At 44.3% G+C, this 24,540-nt stretch overlaps 1 protein-coding gene across 6 annotated transcripts; it reads right to left on the bottom strand.

Moving 5' to 3' along the window:
- Positions 1–24,540, bottom strand: CXXC1 (CXXC finger protein 1). Of its 6 annotated transcripts, none has more exons than XM_028711995.2 (16): positions 24,438–24,540; positions 24,154–24,269; positions 23,713–23,813; positions 21,766–21,908; positions 18,840–19,001; positions 18,648–18,674; positions 17,554–17,703; positions 9,282–9,389; positions 6,301–6,485; positions 5,629–5,836; positions 4,580–4,690; positions 3,687–3,736; positions 2,016–2,112; positions 1,191–1,343; positions 865–1,015; positions 1–544 (listed from the first exon to the last, which is right to left on the bottom strand). In XM_028711995.2, exons 1-15 carry the CDS (start codon positions 24,501–24,503, stop codon positions 869–871), a joined length of 1,824 nt encoding a protein of 607 aa, XP_028567828.1. In that variant the 5' UTR covers positions 24,504–24,540; the 3' UTR covers positions 1–544; positions 865–868. The 6 variants fall into 6 exon arrangements, with proteins under 6 accessions (XP_028567828.1, XP_028567822.1, XP_028567824.1 ...); XM_028711989.2 differs by having other exon boundaries at positions 18,840–18,998; XM_028711991.2 differs by lacking the exon at positions 17,554–17,703.

Below are 24,540 nucleotides of genomic sequence, written 5' to 3'. Positions count from 1 at the left end.
TTTGAATGTACCTTTTATTAGACTCTCTTATGCCTCCAAGCAGCAGCACAATAAAACAGTTTGTTTGTGCATGGCTGCCTTCCTTGCCCTGATTCAATAGCCAGTCCCCCTCCTTTCAATGTCTATTAGCCAACAGCAACTACATGGAAAGGGGGTGGCCACTTAATGCCTAGAAAAGTCTTTGCTGCAATACAGCATCACATCTAATCAAAATCCTGCTTAGAGAAGTTGGGGCTAGCTTAAGCCGGTAGTAGCAAAAACACTTTCCCTTTCCTTTTCCATTTTTTGGGTGGGGGCGGGTTCCCACTTAAAACCGTATGAATATTTCTTTAAAAAGACTATATACAGGCAAGGCTAAAGGCCACTGGCACAGGGGCGAGGTCAAAGGCTGCTAGATTCTACAAGATAAAGAAGAAGGGGCTCAGAGCCAAAACACCAGACCATTTTAATTAATTTTTTTAAAATGAGAGCTTATGAAAATAAAAAAAAAGGTTCTGGTTCAGTTGGCACTTAATCATGAAGGTCTGGTCATGAAGGAAAACACCTGCAGAGGAAAAAGACAGACAGACTTTAGGGAAGGAAAGACACAACACAGGACCCTACCATCTTCCCCTTAACCGAGCCAGAGATTCCAGCTGCTGCCCTTTTGCAGGAAAGTGCAGGCCAATTCGCATGCAAGCAATTCAAGTTGTTGATCAGACCCAAGGAGAAAAAGCCTCCCTGATCATTCCTGTGGTCACAGTAGCCAAGAAAAGCTTTTAATCCTGGGCTCATGGCCAATGCCAAAGGTTGACAGGGGTTAGTCAGCTCATGTAATTGAGTCCTCCTCAGCATCCTGGACTGACACTGATGCCACTAACTCACCAGCTCAGCGGTTGGTGGCTGTGCGCAGATCTGTGGTCAGGGGGTCGTGCTGGATCGTCTGGTGCAGCATCAGAGCGAGCAGCCCAGCGCGGTTGGTCATAGCCATGCGGACGTTCCGCTCCTGCTCAAACAGCTCGTCCAGCTTGTACCACTGACACAAAGGAACAAGAGGAAAGCAATCACACCTAGCCCATCGTCCAAAGGATTCCCATTAGCTGCAACCCTCCCTAAAATTGACAAGCCTATTTCACAGACAGCATGACAAGGCCATTGTCCTTTTGTGCTGTTCACCCGCCCAAGGTCTAACACGAGTTCCCAATCCGTACCACGCGCACTCGCTCCAGGTCCACCTCCGCCCGTCGCAGTTTCTCCCAGCAGTAGTGGCGGTTGCATTTGCGCTTGGGCACGCGGCAGAATTCCCCCGTGAGCTCAAACACGTCTTTTACCATGGGACACCCACACACCTCATCTGCTGACACCTAGGGAAAAGTTGCAGTCGAGATTGAGCAGGATGAAGCCATAGCTGTGGTGTGTGTCTCACTGAAAAATATTCTGCACAAATATAATCCAAATGGAACACAAGAGAAGTGCAGTTCTACAACCTGTAAAAATTGCATAATTTTCTCATTTTGCATAACTTATTCGGGCTTTACTAGTCATAGGATCAAAGAATCACAAAACTTTAGCATTAGAAGGGATCCTGAGGGTCATCTAGTCCAACCCCCTGCAATGCAGTAATCATAACTAAATTGTACATGACAGATGACCATCCAGCCTTCCAAGGGAGTCGGTTCTGCTGTCATGCAGGACACTGAAGTCCTTTGCTCTCTGAGAATATTGTTCAGTTATGCCTATGGCTTGCCATACTTCCGCAGGCATCACCCATTAGCTTGCAAGTGTATCCGTGCTAGAAACTAAGGGCTAGAAACTTGCTTTCCTTATAATGATAGCCAATTCCATGTTCAGTGCTGCATACCATGCTTTCTCTGCACTCTTACTGAATCACCACAGCACAAAGTCCTGGGTAAAGCTCACAACACTGTATTTCACCTAATAGTCCTTCCCCTCCTAAATCTGAATGATGGCCTATCCTAGCCTGTTCCTAAACTACAGTGGACTAGGACCTCACCGGAAGAGCACTCTGTTCCTACCTTGGGGTCACGGGAATGCTCTGGGCACAAGACCTGCAAGCGTTTGCAGTAGGTCTTGCTTTGTGGGTTGTAGACATCACAGAAAAGGCGAGTTGCCCTGGAGAAAAGAATACACACAGGTAAGATTACAAAGTCATGGCCTTATCCTCAGCGAACTTGATAAGAAATGGGTTATTTTTAAAAATGTAAATGAAACTTTAAAAAAAATAATGGAGTGTCGATTCAGGTTAAATGCTAGGAAAGCAAGGTTGCACATCAACACTGTGGAAGACACATTGCTGCCTCACCTGGAGTCAGGCCTGTCCACTCTAATGGGCAGAAGCACTTAAGGGTTCCAGACAGGGGTCTGGAGTTGCCAGAGATTTAAGCAGAGATATTCTACATGCATAGCATGTGTGTCCCGAATTTAGAAGCAAAATTAATTCTGCCTTATCTGAGATCAGAGTTTCTTGATCAGAAAGAGCAGCAGTTGGGGGAAGAGAGAAACCTGACGAATGGGGTTCCTGATTTCCCACAAATACATTTTGAGGTGGGAGAATAACCCTCCACAGATTTCACTCCCATTCTGTTTCCCAGATGTTTCCACCCAGTGCTCCACAAAGTAGCCCAAAACCAATATGTGGGAAGACCATTAAAATGAAGATGTTGCTGCGTTTTAAGACAGTATTAGGACCCCATTTATAAGAACACAAGAAGCGCTGTGCTGAATCAGGTCAATGGCCCATCTAGTCCAGCATCCTGTTCTCACAGTGGCCAATCGGATTCCTATGGGAAACCAAGGTGGCCTGAACTACACAATTTCAGTCTACAGTTAGAGATTCACATGCCCACTAAAGGGGGTCAATTCCCCAAACAAAAAAACTAGATGTCAGTAAAAGGACACATTCCTTCTTGACATTTAGTTTTCTACATGAAGGGGTTTTATTTCCCCCGCCCCCTAAGCCCCACCTAACATCTATTGGTAGATCCCACACCCCTTTAATACCTCAGTGAGAACTGGGCCTCCTAGCCTGCTACCTGTTTAGGCTGAAGCATGGTGTCTATCTTGACAAGCCAATCCTTTTAATCCACTCTCTCCCATGTACCTGCTCATGTAGGAGTAAAGTGAGGGCTATCAGTTTCTTTCCAGGTTACAGAGCAGACAAAAACCACCATTCATTCATTCATAAGCAGCTCAGACAGACATCAAATTAAAGATTACATACTCCAAGCACCCTTTTCTTTGCACTAATACCAACTAGCAACATGGTGTACACTTTTAAAAACCATTTATGCCCATCCACCTTTCATAAAAAGAAAGTGAGCATGGAGGTGGGCACCCAGTACTGTTGACATAAGGCACTAGGATTCCCTTGTTCCGTAAGTGAGAAGCAAAAGTCTCACATTGTTCTGGGAGTGGAAAGGAAGCTATGGATTCCAACTCTTGCAATGGCCTACAGCTACAAACATTAAATATGTATCGGCAAAAACTAGATTTCCACCCAGTGGACAGTACTGGGTTTGGAAAGGACCATTGCATTTCTTCACAGCTTCTTGTTCCCATCAGGGTAACTATGTAACAAAGGAGCAGAACTGCAAGACAGATGGCACCAGTGGCATGCAACCTGGTGAGGAGGGTTTGGTGAACAGCCCATAGCGAAAAGGAACTTGAGAGTTGGGCAGGTAGCTTACCCTTCGATACGTGTTGGATACATAGACCCAAAGGATGTCTGGCTCTCGTACTGCGGGGGATGGGGGGAGACAGACAGAAGAGAAAAACACAGCCATGAAGTCACAGCAGAACAAACATTAAAAGCACCATCAAGTGAAGAAAAGATCCTCCACCTAAGTTCAACTAGCTCTTAACCTACCGGCCAGTGGACTTCCAAGCCCCACTATGACAGGTGGGCAGGGCTGCTGCAGAAATGATAGGTAGCCCCCAAGTTCCAGGCTCTGACTATAGAAGCCGAGCTCGTTTCCAAGGCATCTAGCCATCAACAGACCTATCCCAACATATTTATGCAACACATTGGCTAAAACTATTTATGGTAGCCAAAATATCATGTGGCCAGCAGTTCCCAAAACATCAGCTATGCAGATAATAGGTTAAATATGGGAGAGGTCAAGCTACAGTGAACAGCGTATTGCATTTCAATACCACCCTTTATTCAGAAATATTTTCATATACATTTGGGGAGGGGTGTAGAAGTTAGTTCTTGAAAATGTAAGTTATTTATTCAGCTTCCTGAACTCAATTGTTCTTTGCACAGAATTTGCATTGGTTTTTTCCATGCAGCTCTGTCTATAGCTGCTTGACAAATGTTAAAGGACAGTAATCTCCCTTGACCCACTGATGGAGCAAATTAGAAAGCTGCTCCACAATCCAGCAGAGGAGGCTCTTTGGCTAAGACTTTTCCACATCCTGGGGTAACCTACCACGTCTACCAAACCTTTTTTTTAACCCAGTTTCAGGTATGCCACAAAGATCCCTGTTTCAGAGGCTGGATAGCAGCATCTCAATTCAAACACAGGCCCCTGAAGCCCAACACCAAGGTTACCCAGCGCAGAAAAGACAGGCAGCTAACCTTGGCATAACACCGCTCCATGTGCCGCAGCGCCACCTTGGGGTTGATGGGGTGGCCGCAGGAGACACAGAATATCTGCAAGTCTGTGTCATCACTGTCTCCTTCACTGGTCTGTGGCAGAGGAAAGAGGCAAGCAGGTGTCAGGATTTAGTGGTCAGATTTTTAAAGCAAACAGCATCCCACCCTACAACTCCATGAGGAAGTTCTGAGCAAGCCTGCAGAACTTATAACCCACCAAGGCAAACCCCCCTCAGCCAGACACCTGAAAATCCCACCCCCAGTTTCTGCAGTTCCAGGTAAGCTACAGTACTAAAACATTTAGGAAGCACTTAATAAATAAAGGGATGGGTGCCCTGCTGTGTGCTCAAGAACATTTCCAATACCTTACGTCACTGCTCCTAGCAAAGAACAATACTGGAGGAAACCCAGCCAGATAGGCGGGGTACAAATATAATTTTATTATTATTACTACTACTGCTGCTGCTTTGTTTTCACCCAAATGTGTTGTAATGCAGATCCCAACGCTTGGTCACACCAGGGATTAAACGAGGGATTAAACAAGTAAGCTTTGGCATCAATTGAAATCAGCAGATGCTGCCAACCTGAGAATCATAAGGCAAAAGCAAGCTGAACTATAGCTTATTTTATCACAAGAATTTATATCCTGCCCCTCACAATAAAATTCCCAGGGAAGTCTGACTTTTTGGCATTTTCTTTATCCCTTCAGAACATCAGAAATAAATTGCTCTGGATTGGAGCATCAAGCTCACATGCAACCATTCCAGCACTGAATAAGTCACAGGTAGGGCATACCTATAATAAGGGTATGTTCTCTGTTTAATCTGACCCATGCTGTCAGTGTTCACAACTATCTGTGAAATTTACACCCAAATGTACGAAATAAAACACACGTATACAGTTAGGTTGCAAAAGGGCTCTAGTCTAATGCACCCAAGTCCTCCCTGGAAGGTTAAGGAGGTGCTGTTTGCAACCCCCCAAGAGAGGAGGCCTGGCTGCCTGCTCCTTTCTCCTGCACTTCTTCCAGGTACCTCTTCGTCTTCTTTGATGGCTTGCTGCTTGGCCCGGACAATGACAGCCTCCAATTCATGGAATTTGCGCTCCATCTCCTGCAACTTGAGCCGGGCCTGCTGCTGCTCCCGCCGTATCCGCTCTAGTAGCTTCTTGCCATGCTCTTCCGCCACGCATGGACTTTGCTGCCACTGCTGGATGCGCTGCGGGAGGATCTCATATATGCGGCTGGGAAAGGACAAAGACAAGAGGGTGCATGCAACTGAAAACTGGCCAATATGATGGTAACAGGGTGCGTCACACAGCATCACACTGCACAACACAAACCTACAGGATGGGAACATTTTCAGCTCATAAGAAAACCACCCAGAACTCCCACAACTCAAACTGATGCACTTGCTCCCAGGCTTAGGCTGTTACGGGATTCACTTTGCCCATTACTGCATTATGGCATTCCTCCTCCCAATCGCCCTTTCAGTTATGTCATAATTACTTCTTTGGGACAGCTGAAGAGCTGAGGCTAAGGTTAAGCATCCAAAGGGCCCAAGTGAGTCCACATTTTAAAAGCCCAAAGTCTCTTTCCTGCCACACAAACCCCTGCATTACCCAACCCATGCTGGAAAACCAATGAATGGGCAAAGCTGCTAAGAAAAGAAATAAAGCTGCCCCCCAAGGAAGGCTCCCCCACTTACTTTGCTGCCAGCTTCATGCCACATTCATCCGAGCAGTACTTGGAGTTAGTCCGAGCAGCCTGGATGCAGCCAGGGCCAAGGCACTGGTGGAGTGATGATGGGTCTTTGGTGTCCACCCGCTCAGCATGCTTTGACCGGTCGCGATGCTTTTGCTTCTGCTTGTGACGTTTGTATTTCTCCTCCTTCTGCAGGGCAAGAACCAGAGATGACACGGCTAGAATTTGCCCACCCTTGCAAGAGCAAAAGGGACACCGGTGCTTACTCATGACCTTCAAATACAGGCAATCCCATTTACTGCCGCCTATTTCCTACTTCTGTGATTAGGATAGTTTGGCCATAAAGCCAATAGTACATTCATCCAACACTGACACTTCAGGCAGCAATGACCTGCCAGCTGCCTGCACTCCTTTCGCTAACCCTAACACCCCCCCACTGGTAATTATAGCAGGAGAGGTGGAAGGCAGATACGTTTATTCCTTTTGCTATCCTTTTGCAAGGTATCTCCAGCCTGCAGGCTTAATAAGGCCTACCAGGCCCTTTTGGCCAAACCAAACCAACCAGGGCCAAAACGGGGTTGCAGACAATGCTAATCAGCTAATCAGCAATGCCTGCAAAGTCCTTTGAAGCCCTGATTATTAGCTAATTGCTGAGGCTTTAATGTGCAGCATACGGCTCTCTGCCAGCAGCAGCAATCAATTAATGGTCAGCGCTTGAAGAGAGCTCTACACAGTGGAAGCCCCACCGGTGGCAGGGATTGGCTGCACCATTGAGGAAGCAGGCAGAAGGGGCTTGGATTGGAAGGGCTTCCTCCAGAGGGTTTGAATCTGTGTCTCTCTGCTCACAGTCCAGAACGCTGAGCAACTACACCACAGTGGTTTTATCATCATCTAACAGAAGCCACTGAAGTCTAAAGCGATCACCAAAATGGGTTGTCAGACTAGTTATTTATTGTATTAAGATAACATCTTGTAAATACATTCATATGCTTAGTCTTCTGTCACAAGTCACAATGCAACAACTCTCCTCTTTCATATGTATTTTTGTGCCGCCATGCAATGACTGGATACTTTTCACATTAAAAAATGCATAAGCCAGGACCAGAGCTTCACATGTACTAGGTCCCAGGTTTAATCTGTGATATATTCAATTAAAGGAGCAAGGGATAGGGAGAAACACTTCTTGCCAGAGACTCTGGAGGGCAGGGGTGCCATCTCCTAGGAGCTGAGCCCTTTGGGCCCCCCTGATATTTTTGGGAGGGGGCAACCCCACCCCACCCCAAAGTCCAAAGTTGGCAGGTGGCAGGAAACAGCCCCAGGCCAGTGGCAGCAGGAGGAGCCAAAGCCACAACTATGGAAGCTTGTGCTGCTACTTGTGCTGCTGCGGGGTTCAGCTCTGCCCCAACTCCTCCAAAGTAGGACAAGCCTGGAGCAAAGTGCAGTGCAGCTTCAATGGCCGCGGCTCCTTCTCCTCTTGCCACGGAGGGGAAGAAGGTGGGAAGCAGCGCCAGACCAGTGGCAATGGCAGCAGCAGAAGGCGTTGCAGCCACTGAAGCCATGCCACTGCTGCAATGCTGCGCCCAGCTTCTCCAACATCACACATTGCCACACACACACACCCCAATTCTTCGGAAGGTGGCACCTATGCTGGAGGGCCACTGCCAGTCAGAGTAGAACACCCTTTCTCCAACTGTTGTGGGCTGTAACTCCCACCTTCCCTGACTACTGACAATGATGACTGGGGCTGATGGGAGTTGTAGTCTGAAACCTCATAAGGGCACCATGCTGGGGGAAGCAAGAGTAGACTATACTAGCATAGGTTGGAGGGCTGGGTAGTTCCAGCCTTAACACCACTGTGGCCCTGTTGTATGAGATCAGTTTCAGTTGTTGGCACATGAAGATGTGGACCAGAGGTATGAAGAAATACCACTCATGACATGTTCTCTCGACCCTTGCCTTCCTTGGCTTGTTTGAGCTTAGCTTTGCTGGAGGGGGCTGGCAGGATTGATCCAGGGAGCAGTTAATGCCTCTTTGCAAAAAGGGCTTGTCCCAACCATCTTGGAAAAGGTGATGGTGCCCCTACTCCTCAAGAGCCCCCCCCTCCCCGGGCCCCAAGGTCCTTGATAACTCCTGCCCAATTGCTAACACCCCCATTTTAGGCATGGTGCACAAGACAGTTGTGGTTGTGCAACTTCAGGCGTGCTTAAATGAAGTAGATTATCTGACCTACTTCAGTCCCGGCCTCCTGAGCAGCTCCCGGGGTTGGGAGCTGAGGCCACAATGATACAGTGGATCAACGGGGGAGGGGGGTATTTGCTGTGCCACCCAGTATTGCTCACTGTGCTGTACCATCCTTCCCACGGACTGTGCACTAAATTTGGAACTCTCTCCCCGCAGAGGTGCTGACAGCAATATTGTTGTTAGCCTTCGGTTGTCCAGTCAAGACTTAACTCTTTACTCATACGACCCTGAAAGTGGCAAGGTTCCTGGTCGCTGTCCTTACCCAAAAGCGACGCCAAGGAGCACTACAAGCTAACTAAGGCGTAGTATGCCATTCTATTTTATAGTATTTTAGTGTTATTGTGGTGTTTTAGCGGCTGTTTTTTTTTTTTTTTCTTCCCACGTACACAACCTGTTATTTATGTGTTGTTTTTACTTGTATGGACTTAACTCTTCTCCCAGGCTTCCAGTTGAGTTGTTGAGGCTGCCCTATGGTTTCAGTTTGGCCTGTTCTGTGTTGTTCATATTGTATGATCTAATCTAAAATTTTATTTAGTTTTAATTTGTGGAAGCCAATTTGAGATCCTTAGTGAAAAGCCATCTTAAAATCTCAATAAATAAACAAATATTCTGATTTTACAAGAGTGATTTTGTCCTGTTACATACCCAAAAAGAACTGCAGCTCTGGGAAAAGGCCTGGTCACTAAAAACAAGTCTAGCACTCTTACAGTTGTGACATTTCCCACCCACCATCTAGGATCATACCTTCTTCTCAGACTTCTTCTCCCTCCGCTTGACATGCTTCACTTTCACAGCGCGTTTCCGCAACACAGGATCAAGGAAGGGCGCATCGTCAGTGTCGCTGAGCCACGGCTAAGAGAGGAAAAGAGAGAAAAGTAAAAGGAGTCCTCCAATAAATCTAGATGTGCAAAAGTAGAGGACCTTTTCTGTGGTCGTGCCCGCCCTGTGGAACACCCTCTGGTCAGATGTGAAGGAAATAAAAACTATGTGACTTTTAGAAAACATCTGAAGGCAGTCCTGTTTGATGTCGTATTGTTTTAATTTGTTGGAAGTTGTCCAGAGTGACTGGGGGAAACCAGTCAGATGGGCAGCATATAAACAACAAATTTTATTATAATTATTACTACTTACTACTACTACTACTACAACAACAACCACCTGCGGACTGCAACTCCCACCAGCCCTAGTCAACATGGCCAATGGTCAGGGATGATGGGAGTTGTAGTTCAGCAACACCCAGAGGCCCACAGGTTCCCCATTCTCGTGCTAAAAGGATCTGGAGGTTGTCTGGCAGGGTAGTTTGGCTTAAGGAGGGCAGGAAAGCATTTGGTCCCTGCCCCCAAGAAAGAGCTGTGTGCAGTCTGAACTTCACATCCTGGTTAACAGCTAGCTTTGTGGAAGAACCCTTTCACTGAGGGAATTAAGAGGTTCCAGGCCAAACCCATATATGCCAGTGCTTATAATGGTGGCTGCAGCCCTTTCACACCCTTATTTTCTTCCTGGCAGCTGCTATCTATGCTGCAACTTCATCATGCAAACTCAAATCTGGTTTCCCCCCTTTGTAGGACAGTTAATGGCTTTGCATGCTTCACAAAGCAAGAGGGTCACCTTTGTACTGGGCTTTTTAAGTTGGATCAAATAGACGGTTATACTGCCACCTATGGATATCTGCCACGAATTAGTGTTTCTTTGCCAACCTCTACAACCAGGTATCAGAATGACTGGGATCCAGTCCCAAGTAAACAGAAGAAATAGTAGCCATCTTCAAGTATCTAAATAACTTTCACAGGGAAGATGGAGCAAGCTTGCACTGGAGGAAGGGACCTGAATCAATGGATTCTAGTTATGACGCAGGAGATTCTGACTCAACACCAGGTAGAACTTTCTGATGGTAAAATCTGTTAGATAGTGGAGCAGACTCCCTCAGAAGGTGGTGGGCTCTCCTTCATTGGAGGTTTGTAAGCAGAGGTTGGAGTGCCATTCATCATGGATGTTTTAGCTGAGATTTTTGCATTGCACAGGGTTGGACTAGATGAGGCATAGGTAAACTCAGCCCTCCAGATGTATTGGGACTACAATTCCCTTCATCCCTGACCACTGGTCCTGTTAGCTAGGGATCATGGGAGTTGCAGTCCCAAAACATCTGGAGGGCCGAGTTTGCCCATGCCTGGACTAGATGACTCTCAGGGACCCTTCTATGATTCTATGGCAGATCTTCTGGTCAGCAAGAATTGGGTCTTCAATGCCCTATAATACCACAAGTGTCTATCCCATGGTGAATGTACTTTCCACCTTAATTGCCATTTAGTTCCACCATCCTAATCTTTGCTTTATTTTTTTTAAAAAGATCTTGGGATTATTTAAGGTAAAGGTAAAGGTAAAGGTACCCCTGCCCATACGGGCCAGTCTTGACAGACTCTAGGGTTGTGCGCTCATCTCACTCTAGAGGCCGGGAGCCAGTGCTGTCCGCAGACACTTCTGGGTCACGTGGCCAGCATGACAAGCTGCATCTGGCGAGCCAGCGCAGCACACGGAACACCGTTTACCTTCCCGCTGGTAAGCGATCCCTATTTATCTGCTTGCACCCGGGGGTGCTTTCGAACTGCTAGGTTGGCAGGCGCTGGGACCGAACGGCGGGAGCACACCCCGCCGCGGGGATTCGAACCGCCGACCATGCGATCGGCAAGTCCTAGGCACTGAGGTTTTACCCACAGTGCCACCTGCGTCCCTTAAGGTAAGTTATAGCAATTAAATGCAGGCTAAAAAGCAACTGCTGCCTGCCTAGAAAGCAGCTAAGCAGCAGCAACAGCTTTGAATGTTCACAAAGGGTTACCGTATTTTTCACCCCATAGGACGCACCGGCCCATAGGACGCACCTAGTTTTTTGGGGGGGAAATAAAGAAAAAAAAATGTTTCCCCCCCCCCCCCCCAGCCGCGGCTTCAGCACGCCCTGCGCTCCGGGCAGCAGGCTGCTATCCGCAGCCTAGGGAGCCCTGCGGGAACTCCCGCGGGCTCCCCATGCTAGCTGATAGCTTCCTGAAGCCTGGAGAGCGAGAGGGCTCATAGAATCATAGAGTTGGAATAGACCACAAGGGCCATCGAGTCCAACCCCCTGCCAAGCAGGAAACATGACCCCTCTCGCTCTCCAAGCTTCAGTGAAAGCCTGCATCCGCCCCATAGGACGCACACAGATTTCCCCTTCATTTTTGGAGGGGGAAAAGTGTGTCCTATAGGGCAAAAAATACGATACATTCAGTGACAAGCACACAGAGTACTGCTTGTGTAACAGATTTCCCCTTCCCTCCTCTCCCCACGCAGTCCCAAAATCTACTTGCAAAGGTCTCCCAGCCTCCTGGAGAAGATTTCGGGGGGGGGGGCAGCAAGGAAAATTCCATACCACATGTGGAAGTTTGTTGCACAAACAGAGCTACCATGTTGGATACAACCCAAACATCCCAACTGCTGCGGGCGGGGGTTGTCAGCAGTAGAACATTAATCAACAGTACAGCTTCTGTGAGAGAAATTGTTAGGAGACTTAGAAGCTGTCAGCTCCTGGAAACACAGCCGGGGCTGAATGACTTAGAGCGAAGGAATCAGCATCTTGCCCAAAAGCCATGTAAGAGGGCTCAGGGCATTGGGTCTGAAAGCCTTCCTTTAAGACTAAAAGGGGTTTCTCCATTTGCTGGTTGAAATTTACATCTGGTGTGTGAGCTAATTTCTGGCTTTAAGAAGATTTGATCGTTTGAGGGCTGAAGATAAAACAAGTATGCTCTAATTGTTGGAACCAATAGTTTTAAAAAATCAAGGGAGTTCTGAGTGCTAGGATCCCTATTTTCTTTATGTTTAGTTCTCTGTTATCCTTACGAAAGTATTGCTTTGAAATGGAATTTTGCTACTTCATATTTCATCTATGGGAAAGGATTGTGTTTTGATAAGAAATAACGCTGTGAAGATCTTAAGTTGGATAAGGAAGATTGAAGATCTTAAGGTGGAGACTGAATTGTTACTAGGATCAAGAACATTCAGTATGACAAATACATCACTGGACGTTCCATTGACTGTTGACAACCTTCAGCAAATGTTTGAAGAGCAAATAAAAATGATTAGAGCTAAGACTGATGAAATAGTGAATGAAAGTGGTCCATAGAAGGATGAAATGGAAAGTGGAATCCAAGAGGATACAGAGACTTCAGAATAGAATATGGATAAAGGATTGCCAGAACAGGAGGGTGAAATGGTAGAGTTGGAGGCATCGGCGGGGAAATGGGAGTCTTACACACAGGTGCTTGGAGGAATGAAATAGCCAAATGGGAGAGTTGCAATGTTGGAGGAATGGAATGAAGCCATGGGTGGAGAGATGAAGTGACACCCTGAGCTGACAGAAGTAAGAGTTGAGAGAGAAAATACTCTGTGTACAACTTGATGTGAATTCAGAGGAAAAAGCTATCAGGCCTCCAGTGCTTTTCCTAGAAAAAGAATGGAAGAAACATAGCTGGAAGATATCGTTTTTGAAAAAAATCAAGATGGAAAACCACAGCAAATTGATGACATTCATTAATAATAATTAGTGATCCCCTTTTGGACTTTTTGTGTAAAAAGGAAAATGAATTAATCTATTTGGGGCCTCTATATTAGTGACATGAGAACGCCCCTAGCTGAGGCCCAAACCTCCATTCATGCACCCAGGCTTGCAGACTATCGCTGCCCCTTATTATTGTACGCTGACGATGCGGTGATCCTCTCTTATTCTCGAATCGGTTTGAGGAGGGCCCTTAAGATTTTTGCATTATATTGCCAAACAAATTTACTTACTATTAACCATTCCAAATCTAAAGTCCTAATTTTTTCCAGGAGTCGTAAACTGTATAGATGGGAACTCGAGGGGAAGCCAATTGAACAAGTTTACAAATTTCAATATCTAGGAATTTACTTCCAATATAATATGGGATGGAAAGCGCATATCACATATTTACAAAATAAGGTCAAAGCCCTTATCTACGCTCTATTACGCTTCTTCTTTACTGAGGGGGCTATGCATGTTCCATCCGCCTTAAAAGTTTATAGTGCAAAAGTGGTTGCAACTATGGCCTATGCGGTCCCTTTATGGGGCGCCTTTGTAAACCTCTTGCCTCTGGTGACATTGCAAAATCTTTTTCTAAGACGCCTTTTGAAACTACCCTCCTGTGTAAGCAACTCTGCCATTCGCTTAGAACTTAAGACCCCCTCCCTAGAGATTCTGATGTGGAGACATGCCTTTAATTATTGGCTGTCCCTTTGGCATAAATTGCCAAACTACCATCTTATTCAGTGCCTTTGGAGAGATGAATTCACCAGCCCATGGGCAACAAAAATCCATTCCAAACTGTTGTCTTATGGAATCTCTCCTTCCGATATACTTAATTTAGATCTAATTACAGCTAAAAAGGTAATCAAACAAAGACTGGAGGAGGTAGATTTGCAACAAAATCTTACTACAGGTGGAGGTACATGTTCCCCGATAAATCTGGGCATTACATCTATGTCCCAGATACCTCGATATCTGTCTACTTTATCGGCTGCGTCGCATAGATTCGCATTTGTTACAGCCAGATTTAATGTGTTCCCCACAAATGTGCTGAGCAATAGATTCTCTAACGGTAAAACCTCTGTTTTATGCGCATGTGACAACAAATCAATAGAATCCCTTTATCATATCTTGTTTAATTGCCCCTTATACATTGTTCCCCGATCAAGGATCCTGAATTCAATCATTCTGGAAATTGCTGCTAAACCTCCTGAATTACATCTAGCTTATCTACTCCAGGACATTGACTCTTATAGAACATTACAGGTTGCTAGATTCCTGATTTCAGTTCTTTCATATAAAAGACTTCATGGAATGCTGCATGATTATTAAAAATCCAGTAAACTCTATGCACCATCTTTATCTTCAAGGCCATAACATGGTACATCTAGAGATTGTAAGTAATGTGAAGGAGATTATGCGTTGAAATATTTTAGTTGATATTTTAGATTGTAAAATCCTATTTTATCTATTGATTTGTTTTACCTTGTGGGCTTATAGCCGAATAAAGTATTATCTTATCTATTTGGGGCAAAAGACTGGAAAATATTGCCTAACAGAATGCAGATCAGTTGGGTGTCATTTTAGAGTGAATATTTTGAATAATTTCTTTTATTCAAAAGGTGGGAAATCAGAAAGTTTTTTTTCCTTCTTGTTGTTGTTTTTCTTCTTTTTCTTTGCTTTTCCTTTGGTGTTTTCTGTTCTCTTTGTTTTTTATTTATTTTTTTAATCTAAAAATATTTCTTTATGAAAAAAATAATTAAAATTTGGCTTTTTAAAAAAGGAATGGAAGTTCCACAGGCAGACATATATGTTGTTAAGTAAGAGGTTCTGGGAAGCAAAGAAGCAAAGGGGCTGGGAATCAAGAGCAAGAAGAGGGCCTGTGTAAGTAGTCAGCTGAATAGTGAACACTCAAGAGGAAAAGGGCTAGAGAGTTTAGAGACCTGAGGGAAAGATGGCTTAAAATGAGGAAACAAGGTGAGCCACAGAAGCAGCAACAAAAAGCAGACCTGAGGATAGCTTTCATATACTGTGCTCTAGGAATAGTTGAAACTGGATAAGCAGGGAACCATTTAGCCATGTTTTTTGAAAACGGTATAGGTGCTATATACTCCAAACAAAAAGCAAAGTTAATTGTAAATAATGTGGTTACGGAAGAAATACCTATAGAAAAAGGTACACGACAGGGATGCCCAATATCCCCTTTACTTTTTATATCAGTCCTGGAGGTTTTGTTAAACATGATTAGAGGGGACCAGTTGGTTAAAGGAGTTCAGGTCGGAGCTAGACATTACAAACTAAGGGCATTTGCAGATGACCTAGTATTGACTTTGCAACAGCCAGATACTAGTACTAAAAGAGTATTAGAACTAATTGAGATATTTGGTCAAGTAGCAGGATTTAAATTGAACAAACAGAAAACGAAAGTGTTGGAGAAAAATCTAACAATGGCCGAAAAAGAGAAGTTTCAGAGTGAAACAGGTTTAGTGATAACAAAAAAAGTGAAGTACCTGGGGGTAAACTTGACTTCTAAGAATGTGAACTTATTTAAGGACAATTATGATAAATGTTGGACAGAAGTAAAGAAAGATCTAGAAATATGGTCAAGGTTGAGACTTTCCTTGTTAGGCCAAATTGCTGTCATCAAGATGAATGTATTGCCTAGAATGTTGTTTTTATTTCAGACGCTGCAGATTTTGGACAAGATGGACTGTTTCAAGAAGTGGCAGAAAGACATATCTAAATTTGTCTGGCAGGGCAAAAAGCCCAGAATAAAATTTAAGATTTTAACTGATGCAAAAGACAGAGGGGGGTTTGCCCTGCCGGACTTAAGACTCTACTATGAATCGGCAGCTTTCTGCTGGTTGAAACAATGGCTGCTTCTTGAGAATACAGACATTTTGGATCTGGAAGGGTTTGATAATAGATTTGGTTGGCATGCATATATATGGTATGACAAGGTAAAATTGCATAAAGGCTTTAAAAACCATATTGTTAGGAAAGCATTATACAATGTTTGGATGAGATACAAAGATCTATTGGAAAGTAAAACTCCCAGGTGGCTATCACCAATGGAAGCTAAAGAGATAAAAAAACTAAATATGGAGTCCAAATGGCCAAAATATTGTGAAATTATAGAACAAGACGGTGAAATAGTTAAACTACAGAGTTATGAGAAATTAAAGCCTAAGGTACGAGACTCGCTGCATTACCTTCAGATAAACGAGGTATTTAAACAGGACAGGAAAATAGGCTTCCAGATGGAGAGGTCAAAACTAGAAACAGAGCTGTTAGAACCCAATACTAAGAACCTGTCAAGAATGTATAACTTGCTGTTGAAATGGAATACACAGGATGAAACGGTGAAATCAGTTATGATTAAATGGGCACAAGACATTGGTCATGACATTATGTTTGCTGACTGGGAACAGTTATGGAACACCGGTGTTAAGTTTACGGCATGTAATGCCTTGAGAGAAAATATAATGAAAATGATCTACAGGTGGTACATGACCCCAGTCAAGCTCGCAAAAATTTACCATTTGCCCAATAACAAATGTTGGAAATGTAATGAGACTGAAGGTACCTTTTATCACCTTTGGTGGACCTGCCCGAAGATTAAAGCCTTTTGGGAAATGATCTATAATGAAATTAAGAAAGTCCTTAAATGGACCTTTTCTAAGAAACCTGAGGCTTTTCTCCTGGGCATGGTCGGCCAATTGGTGTCAAGGAAGGATAGGACGTTTTTTATGTATGCTACTACAGCAGCAAGAATTCTTCTGGCAAAGTATTGGAAGACACAAGAACTACCCACTCTGGAAGAATGGCAAGCGAAGGTGATCGACTACATGGGACTGGCAGAGATGACCGGCAGAATCCGTGACCAGGGGAGAGAGACAGTGGAAGAAGACTGGAAGAAATTTAAAATTTATCTTAAAAATTGTTGTAAAATTGAGGAGCACTGAGATGTTAAGGTGTTAAGAAATAAAGAATTGCAACTGTAAACAATAAGTTAAGGAAATAAGAATGTAATGAAAGTGATTTAATTAATTAGTTGGAGGGTTGCTGAAGAAAGGTAAAAACAAGGATGCAGAAAAGGGGAGGTATGGGGAAGTCCGCGAAGCAAGGTGCATGAAAACAAGATTATGAAATTATACATGTTTATATGTTTGTATGTTCTGTTTTGTTTATTGTTTGCTTTAGTTATGTGTTTGGAAAACCAATAAAAATTTATTTTTTTAAAAAAATAAATAGCCATGTTTTTTGGCTATATTTCTCCAGCGTACCTGATTTGAGTAATTGCAGAAGACAGAATAAGAGATGATGCGGGGCAAGAAAGAGGCAACCCAGAACACATCCTGTCCTAGGACACAGCTTTTTGACATCAGCATGCATGAGCCCTGCCAACTCGACCAAGGAATCCCAAAGGAACAGGTCCAGCACAGGTCTCACCAGGTTCTGGTCATCGAAGGCCCCTGAACAAAGCTCCTGATACAAATCGGGATCTATGTGCAGATCGTCATCCGACAGGGGTTCAGGTGTGGCAGCCGATTCTAGCTGTTCCTTTAGCATCTGCAGATCATCCTCCCGCCCCCGTAACATCTATTGAGCATTAGGGTAAGTGGGGGTGGGAGAGGGAGGGGAAAGCAGTGAGAGAAAAAGGAGAAAAGAAGAAAGAGAGGAAAGCATTAAAGAAGCCATCTATCTGGCTTCAAAAGCATAATGCATCGAAACAGCACAGACGTGAGCACACCCCTCCCTTCCTGAGCACAGCTTTGGTGAACAGAAACAGAACTCACTGAAGATCAAAGCAGCAAAGTGTGGGAAGCAGAAATATAGAGAAAAAGAGAGAGAGAATCCCAACACCCGCTTATTTCCCAAAATCAGTAAGAGAGGAGAAGAAGCTCAGTCATTTCAAAAAAAGCAGGGCTGAAGTGTCCAACAAAAAAACCTGCAATTGAGAATGCATTCAAACTGGACTCTGAGATTGCAATCCTACATTCACTTTCCTTGGAGTTAAGCCCAACTGAACTCAGCAGGACCTTACTTCCAAGTAAGCATGTACAGGAATGCACTGCCAACTACACCCCACTAACTATTAGGCTGCATCCGAACATAAGAGCAGAACAAGGTGGAAATGATGTGGCATAATGGACCATCTCACTTCAAGACAGGTGAGGGTTATCTTTTAATATATATTTATGGCTATCCTTTTTGAATACACCCTGCAAGGGGGATAAAATCAACATGGAGTAAGCCAGATCATACATTTTCTCCCTGCTATGCTACATTCCTTCCAGAAGGGAGATTTTTTTGTTCTACATGTACTCCATCTGCAATCTGAAGCAGCACAGTCCACTCAACCACTCCCAGATTTTTTTCCACCTTATTTTGCTGTGTGCATAGACCAGGTCTCATTCTGCTTCCCCTATCTAGGGGGGAAAAACCAGGAGTCCCAACTGAACACTCAACTATTTTAGGTCCCGTTTTTAATGAAAAAGAAAAAAAAGAAAGGAAAAAAAACTGGAGGGAAAAAGGAAACTTACCGAAGCTGGAAAATATTTATAGGACTCCTAGGAAGAAAAGAACGGGAAACAAAAATCACGTGTGAGCTACACACAAATCAACAGCTTGAATTTGAGGTGGCTGCTCCTCTGGGGTGGAGCAGCCAAGAAAGTGACCCACAGAGAAAAACATGCAATGATCTCTGGGCAGAAAGCGCCCACCGGAATACTCACCCGAGCCCGAACCTGGCACTGCCTCAGCCGGCACTTCTGGCGGATTTTGTTGGGGCCCCCAAATTTCTTCATGTCACGGCAGAAATCACACTGTCCACAGTCCTCTGTGCGCCTGCAGGCCTCGCATTCACCGCACATGCGCGCTGAGCGCTTGATCTGCTGCTGATTTTAAAAAATGAAAGGAAGTGGGGAGAGATGAGTATGTAGAGGCTATCTAGAGGGATCGCTGGAGTTATTTGTTAAAATTTTGTAACCTGATCTTCCTCCAAAGTGTTCGATATGGCATACATATTTTCAGAGAGCAAGACAAGAGAGCAAGACCCATATGGAGCATGTTAAAATATTCCAGCACAGCTGAGACAGCCCAAATTGTCACAAAGATCAAATGGTGAAACTGAGGGTTCCCCTTTTCTCAACAAGAGGAAAAGCACTCCTGGCCACAGGAACCTGAAGGATCCACAGCAATGTCCTTAACTTGGGCACAAGGTGGTAGTTACTACTTACTTACTCAGATCTATCAAACATGCCTCAGATTTATAGAGCCAGATACTGCCAGCCATGAAACCTGCAAATGAGCTTTCCTTCCTCACATCATCCAGAAACCTCAATTATCAGCAACATTATAAGAAAGCATCAAAGAATATAAGAAGATCCCTGAAGAGTCGGTGGAAGAAGATTGGAAAAAATTTAAAGTATATTTACAGAAATATTGTAAAATTGATGAATGTTAGAAGGATGCTGGAATGAAGTTATATGGTTTTAGCAGAAATGCTATAAAGAATTAAGTAAAAACAGATTGTTAATGGGCCAAAGTGAAAAATTTAAGGTCAGATTGTGGTAAGATAGATTATAGAACAAAAATTGAGAAAGATGGGAAGTATTTGCTGAAATAAATAATTGAACTAGAATACAAAAAAGGGAGGTGCGAGGAGGTCGATGAAACAAGTAAATGAAAGATAAAGATACGGAAATATTGGATGTGTTTTTTAATTTTTTTTGTAGTTTTGCTGTATTGTTTTTTGTTTTTCTTTTCATCTTTGATGTACTGTAAGGTATTGTTTTGTTTTGTTTAACTTTTTATTGTTTCTTTTTTCTGTAACTATTAAACCTTTAATAAATATTATTTAAAAAAGAAGAAGAAGAAGAAGAAGAAGAAGAAGATCCCTGCTGGGATCCCTGCTATTCTAGTGCAGCATTTCTATCTCTCCAGCAGCTAGCCAGATGCCACAGGAAGTTCACAAGCAGAGTAGGAGTGGAATGGCCTTCCACTATTGTTTATTCACAGCATGCATTCATCAGGAAGTATATTGCCTTCTGTCCATGGAGATTCCATTCAGCTATTGTGGCTGTTAGACACGTATACACAACAGATCGTATACTGATAAACATATATTATACTACAGCACAATCCCATACTCAGAAGAAAACCCCACTTGGTTCAAAGGGGCCTATTTCCAGGTGAGTACAGGATTGCAACCTTAACCTGCCTGCTTTTAAAACAAGTGGCTCTCATCAATGTGCGTATTTAACCTTCAGGGTTCATCACATAAGAGTCCAAACAAGCTAACACTATACATTATTATCTAGGCAGGAGGGGAAATAGGTTGAGGCAACAACTATACGTGACTTAAATCCTTGCTGGGGAACCTGTTGCTGGACTCCCATTCCCCCCAGTCAGCATGGCCAATGGTCAGCTATGATAGGAGTCAGAATTCAACATCTGGAGGGTCACAGGCTCCCCACCCCTGACCTAAACAGGATATCAGATGTGAAAATGTTTATGCAGAGCCAAATGATCATTTTAACTGCACCATATTTGTAGGCTTTCCAAGTGAACATCCAGGGCCTGTTACTAGAGAGCTGCAATGCCTACTTGCAACCGGGCTCTCTGTGCAAACATGCTTGCTCGCTTGCCCATAACACTGCTACCTGCACCCCAGTCCTGTACAAAACATTTCAAGGTCCAAAGAAATACTGACAGGAGAGCAGCAGGATGGAAGGGGGGGCATACATTTCCCCAGCATTTAATATGTGCTGTCTTAAAACGCTATTATAGTCCCATGCCACTGTTCACTAAATTTTTAGATTCTTGTGTTATAATTTTATGGATTGATTGTATTAATGCTTTGAATTTTGTACACCACTCTGTAATATTTTCTCTCAGAAAAGCAGTATATAAATAATAATTACAATGAACAAAGAAACTCCAGACTGCCTTCTCCAAGCAGGTGAACTGCAGCAATCAGAGGAAATTCTAAAATTATATATGTAATTGTATATGTAAATGTTTTATGTATGTTTTTAAAATAATGCAAATTGCTTTGTGATGCCTCATGGGAAGCAGTTCATAAATGAACTATATAAATGAGTAATAAAATTATCTGTCAGTGCCGGTCAAGACCCCACAAATCCTGGGTTCTAGCCTCTATTGGAAGCAAGTCCTTTAGCTTGATAACCAGCTCTGAATAAAAGGATTCAGCCAGAGGAAAGCAGATTGAGGCATAAAGAGACGGTAACCAATCTCTTGGACTATTTGCCGCAAAATGAATGCTGCTTAGTTATTACAGCAAGTGTTCCACTTGGGCAGAGGTGAGTGAACGTCCCAAAGAAGTCTGAAGCAGCTATTACAGCAAATACACCAAAAATCTCTAAGGAATGGCTTGAAGTCCACACACCATTTGCTACAGCCCCATGGTCTTCTATAATGATTTCACCTTCATGCTGTCCAATCAAGAACAGACAAAGGAGGCAAAAAGCTGGACAGGAGCATTTACCTGTACTACATGAAACAGTCAAACAATGACTGTTGGGAGTAGGCAGTTGCCCCAGAGTTCTGAACCCAAACACTCAACATTCTGGAGTTGGAATGCCAAGCCCTGCACAGGTGTGACTGAACTCTGCTCCCTTTCACTGCTAAAACACTTACTTTTGAGCTGCGACTCTGCTCTAATGCCAGTTCTTGGGCCTTCGCACGCAGCTCGTCCTTCTCGGCACGTTCCCGTTCACCCTCACGATCCTTCTCCTTTGACTTTTTGTGCCTGTACCGGATCTCAAGGGTTGGGTCTCTCTCTGTAGAGCAGAAAGGAAAATTAGCTAAGAGAACCCACATGGTTCAACTCTTGGACCAGAGAGTAGTGGGCAAATACAGGCAGATGTAGTCCTTTCTCTGAATCTAAGTTGGCCTGGACCAGCAAGTAGTTTGAAAAAAGTCTTGTGTATGATATACTGAACTACACGGAGGGAGATCAGGGTATAAAACTTTAACAAATTAACTCCAGTGGTTACTTCGGTTTCTGGCTACATCATGAGTCACTGGCAGTAGCTGCTTGCTGCCCTCCACAGGCAGCGAGGAGATTCAGGCAGGGGAAAACCAGGATTTATGAGGCAAAAATCCTTGCAATGTTCCCCAGTTGGGTCTGGGGAGCTCACTGCATCCCACTGTGCCGCCAAGCCCGTGTCTGCCAACTTGAAAGGCAGAGCGGCATGGACGAGCCTCCATCTCCAGCATGATTTGTGGCTGGTTCCTCCATAATTTGGACAATTGGCATTAATTGAGAGGCACTCCTGAACCAACATATGCTAATGGCCAGGGATCAGTCAGCTGCCGAAAGGTCTGGACTTTGGCTCTTTGAAGGTATCTGAATGTTTTCTTTGAAGCTTGAGAACCCTTAACAGCCGGGAAAAGAAGGGGAGGACAAGGTGCTTTGTGCTTTCTTGTGGTTTTCAAATTGTCTCCTTTTTTCCTATCCTCCCCTGCATAATGAAAAGGACGTGTGTAGCCGCAGCTGTTATTTTGTTTGTTACTTCAGAAAAGAGGGGGGAGGCTTTTGATTTATGCTCAACAAAAAAATTTAACAAAGTTTTATAATGCCCTCCTCCCCAACCAAGGATGAATGGACTTTATTTAAAATTATTCCTGAACTGCTGTTGGAGGAATGAAGTGGGTGGGGGGAGAATGAACTGCTGCCAAACAGGTGTAGTAAAGAGACTGAATTTGAGAAAAGATCTTACTTTTAACTGTGTGCTGAGGAAGAACTCCAGAGCGGAATTTTAATGCCGGAGTTTGGATATTCATTCTATGAGTTTTTTATGTTTGCAGCTCGTACGCTAGTCCGTAAACAGTGGAAGGAATATAATGTGACCTAGCACCATCCAGATAAACACTGCAAAGAACTGAACAATGGAAGATAATAATTAACTCTCCCAGCACACCAGGTCTGGAACAACAATGTATATACACATGTGAAATGGACTATTTATTTATAAGATTTAACAGAGGTGCTGTTTGTAAGGTGAAAAAAGCAGCCAGCTGGGAGAATGGTTTAACGGCAAGTGAAGGATATCAACTGGACTCTAAATAAGAGGAAATGGTGATGATCATATGTTCAGAACAGGAGCGGGAAACCTGATTTTAAGAAACTGTATTAAACTAATTTAATTTGGTTGGATTTGTAATAATTTGGAAAAATTAATAAAAACTTTTTTTGAAAAAAATCCTTCAGCTGTCAATTAATAAAAAAGGCACATGGCAAGCTACAGTTTATAGCCACGTTGCACTTATTTTACAATAACCTTAATAAGAAATTATCACTCTTAAAATGTTTTACAAGAAGAGCCAGGCTGCAAAAAGACAGTCTATTCAAGCTCAGATTGCTTCCAACAAATTAAGCTTTTTACTTACCTCCATTCCAGATTCTGCAGCATTTCCCCATCATATTTGCAAACATCAGTGACAATAATAAATGTATACCTTTGTAAGCAAAATCAAGGCATTCCACGTTTCTAATACACTATCTGAAGGACCCAAACACAGGACTTTGCCAGTTATACAGGGACTAGCCCAGTCTCAATACTATCTTGTTTGTAAACTCACCTCGGCACTGCATGCAGTACCATTCCCGTATGGCCTTTGCCATCTTCTCAGTAATGTTAATGCAGTGGCCATGGAACCATTCGTTGCAGTGATCGCAGCCTCTGGGATGGGGAGGGGGGCAAAGAAAGGGAAAGGTGAGGATTCCCTAACTCAGCTTCTTGGCAGCCAGGTTTCGGAACAATACAACTTTCTGCATACCCTCCCAGTAAGCTCCTTTTTCGACACAACTGCAGGCTTCAGAAAGAATACCCTTCGCTCTGACCGCCCCACACTGCTCCTCAAGATCTACCACCTTCAAGCAGCTACAGCTGAACCGGACCCAGAGCAGTCCCGTCCCCCCCGCGTCCAGCATGGAGAGGCGAGGCACCGTGCAGCCCGCGAGCAATCCATCCCTCAGCCAAGCCTGTCCCTTCCGCCCCTCGCAGCTCCTCGGGGACTCACATCATGAAACAGTTGATATCCGGTTTGCGGCAGATGCAGTAGACGGGGGCATTTTCTCCATTCTCCGATTTGGACTCCTCACCCAGAACAGCCAGGTCGGGATCAGAAAATTCATCCTGGGGGGCGAAGGACAGAAGGAAAGGTGAGCGGGGCTGCCTGGCGGAGAGCTCCCTCCTCCTCCGAAGCAGCCGAAGGCCAGACCCAGGAGGGCCGCCCGCCCCCCCCCCCCCGCCCGGAGCCCCCTTCCCTCGCGGGGCGCCGCCTTCCCCGCCGCGCGCGCTCACCATGGTCTCCCTTGTTCTGGCCTGCGAAGAGGAAGCCCAATCGACTTCCCGCCCCCCGCCCTCCATTTCCGTTTCCGCCTTCGCCCGAGCAAGGAGAGAAACA

The sequence above is a fragment of the Podarcis muralis genome, chromosome 17 (assembly GCF_964188315.1).
Source record: "Podarcis muralis chromosome 17, rPodMur119.hap1.1, whole genome shotgun sequence".
In the NCBI taxonomy this organism is placed as follows: domain Eukaryota; kingdom Metazoa; phylum Chordata; class Lepidosauria; order Squamata; family Lacertidae; genus Podarcis; species Podarcis muralis.
This window is presented reverse-complemented; position numbering and strand designations above follow the sequence as displayed.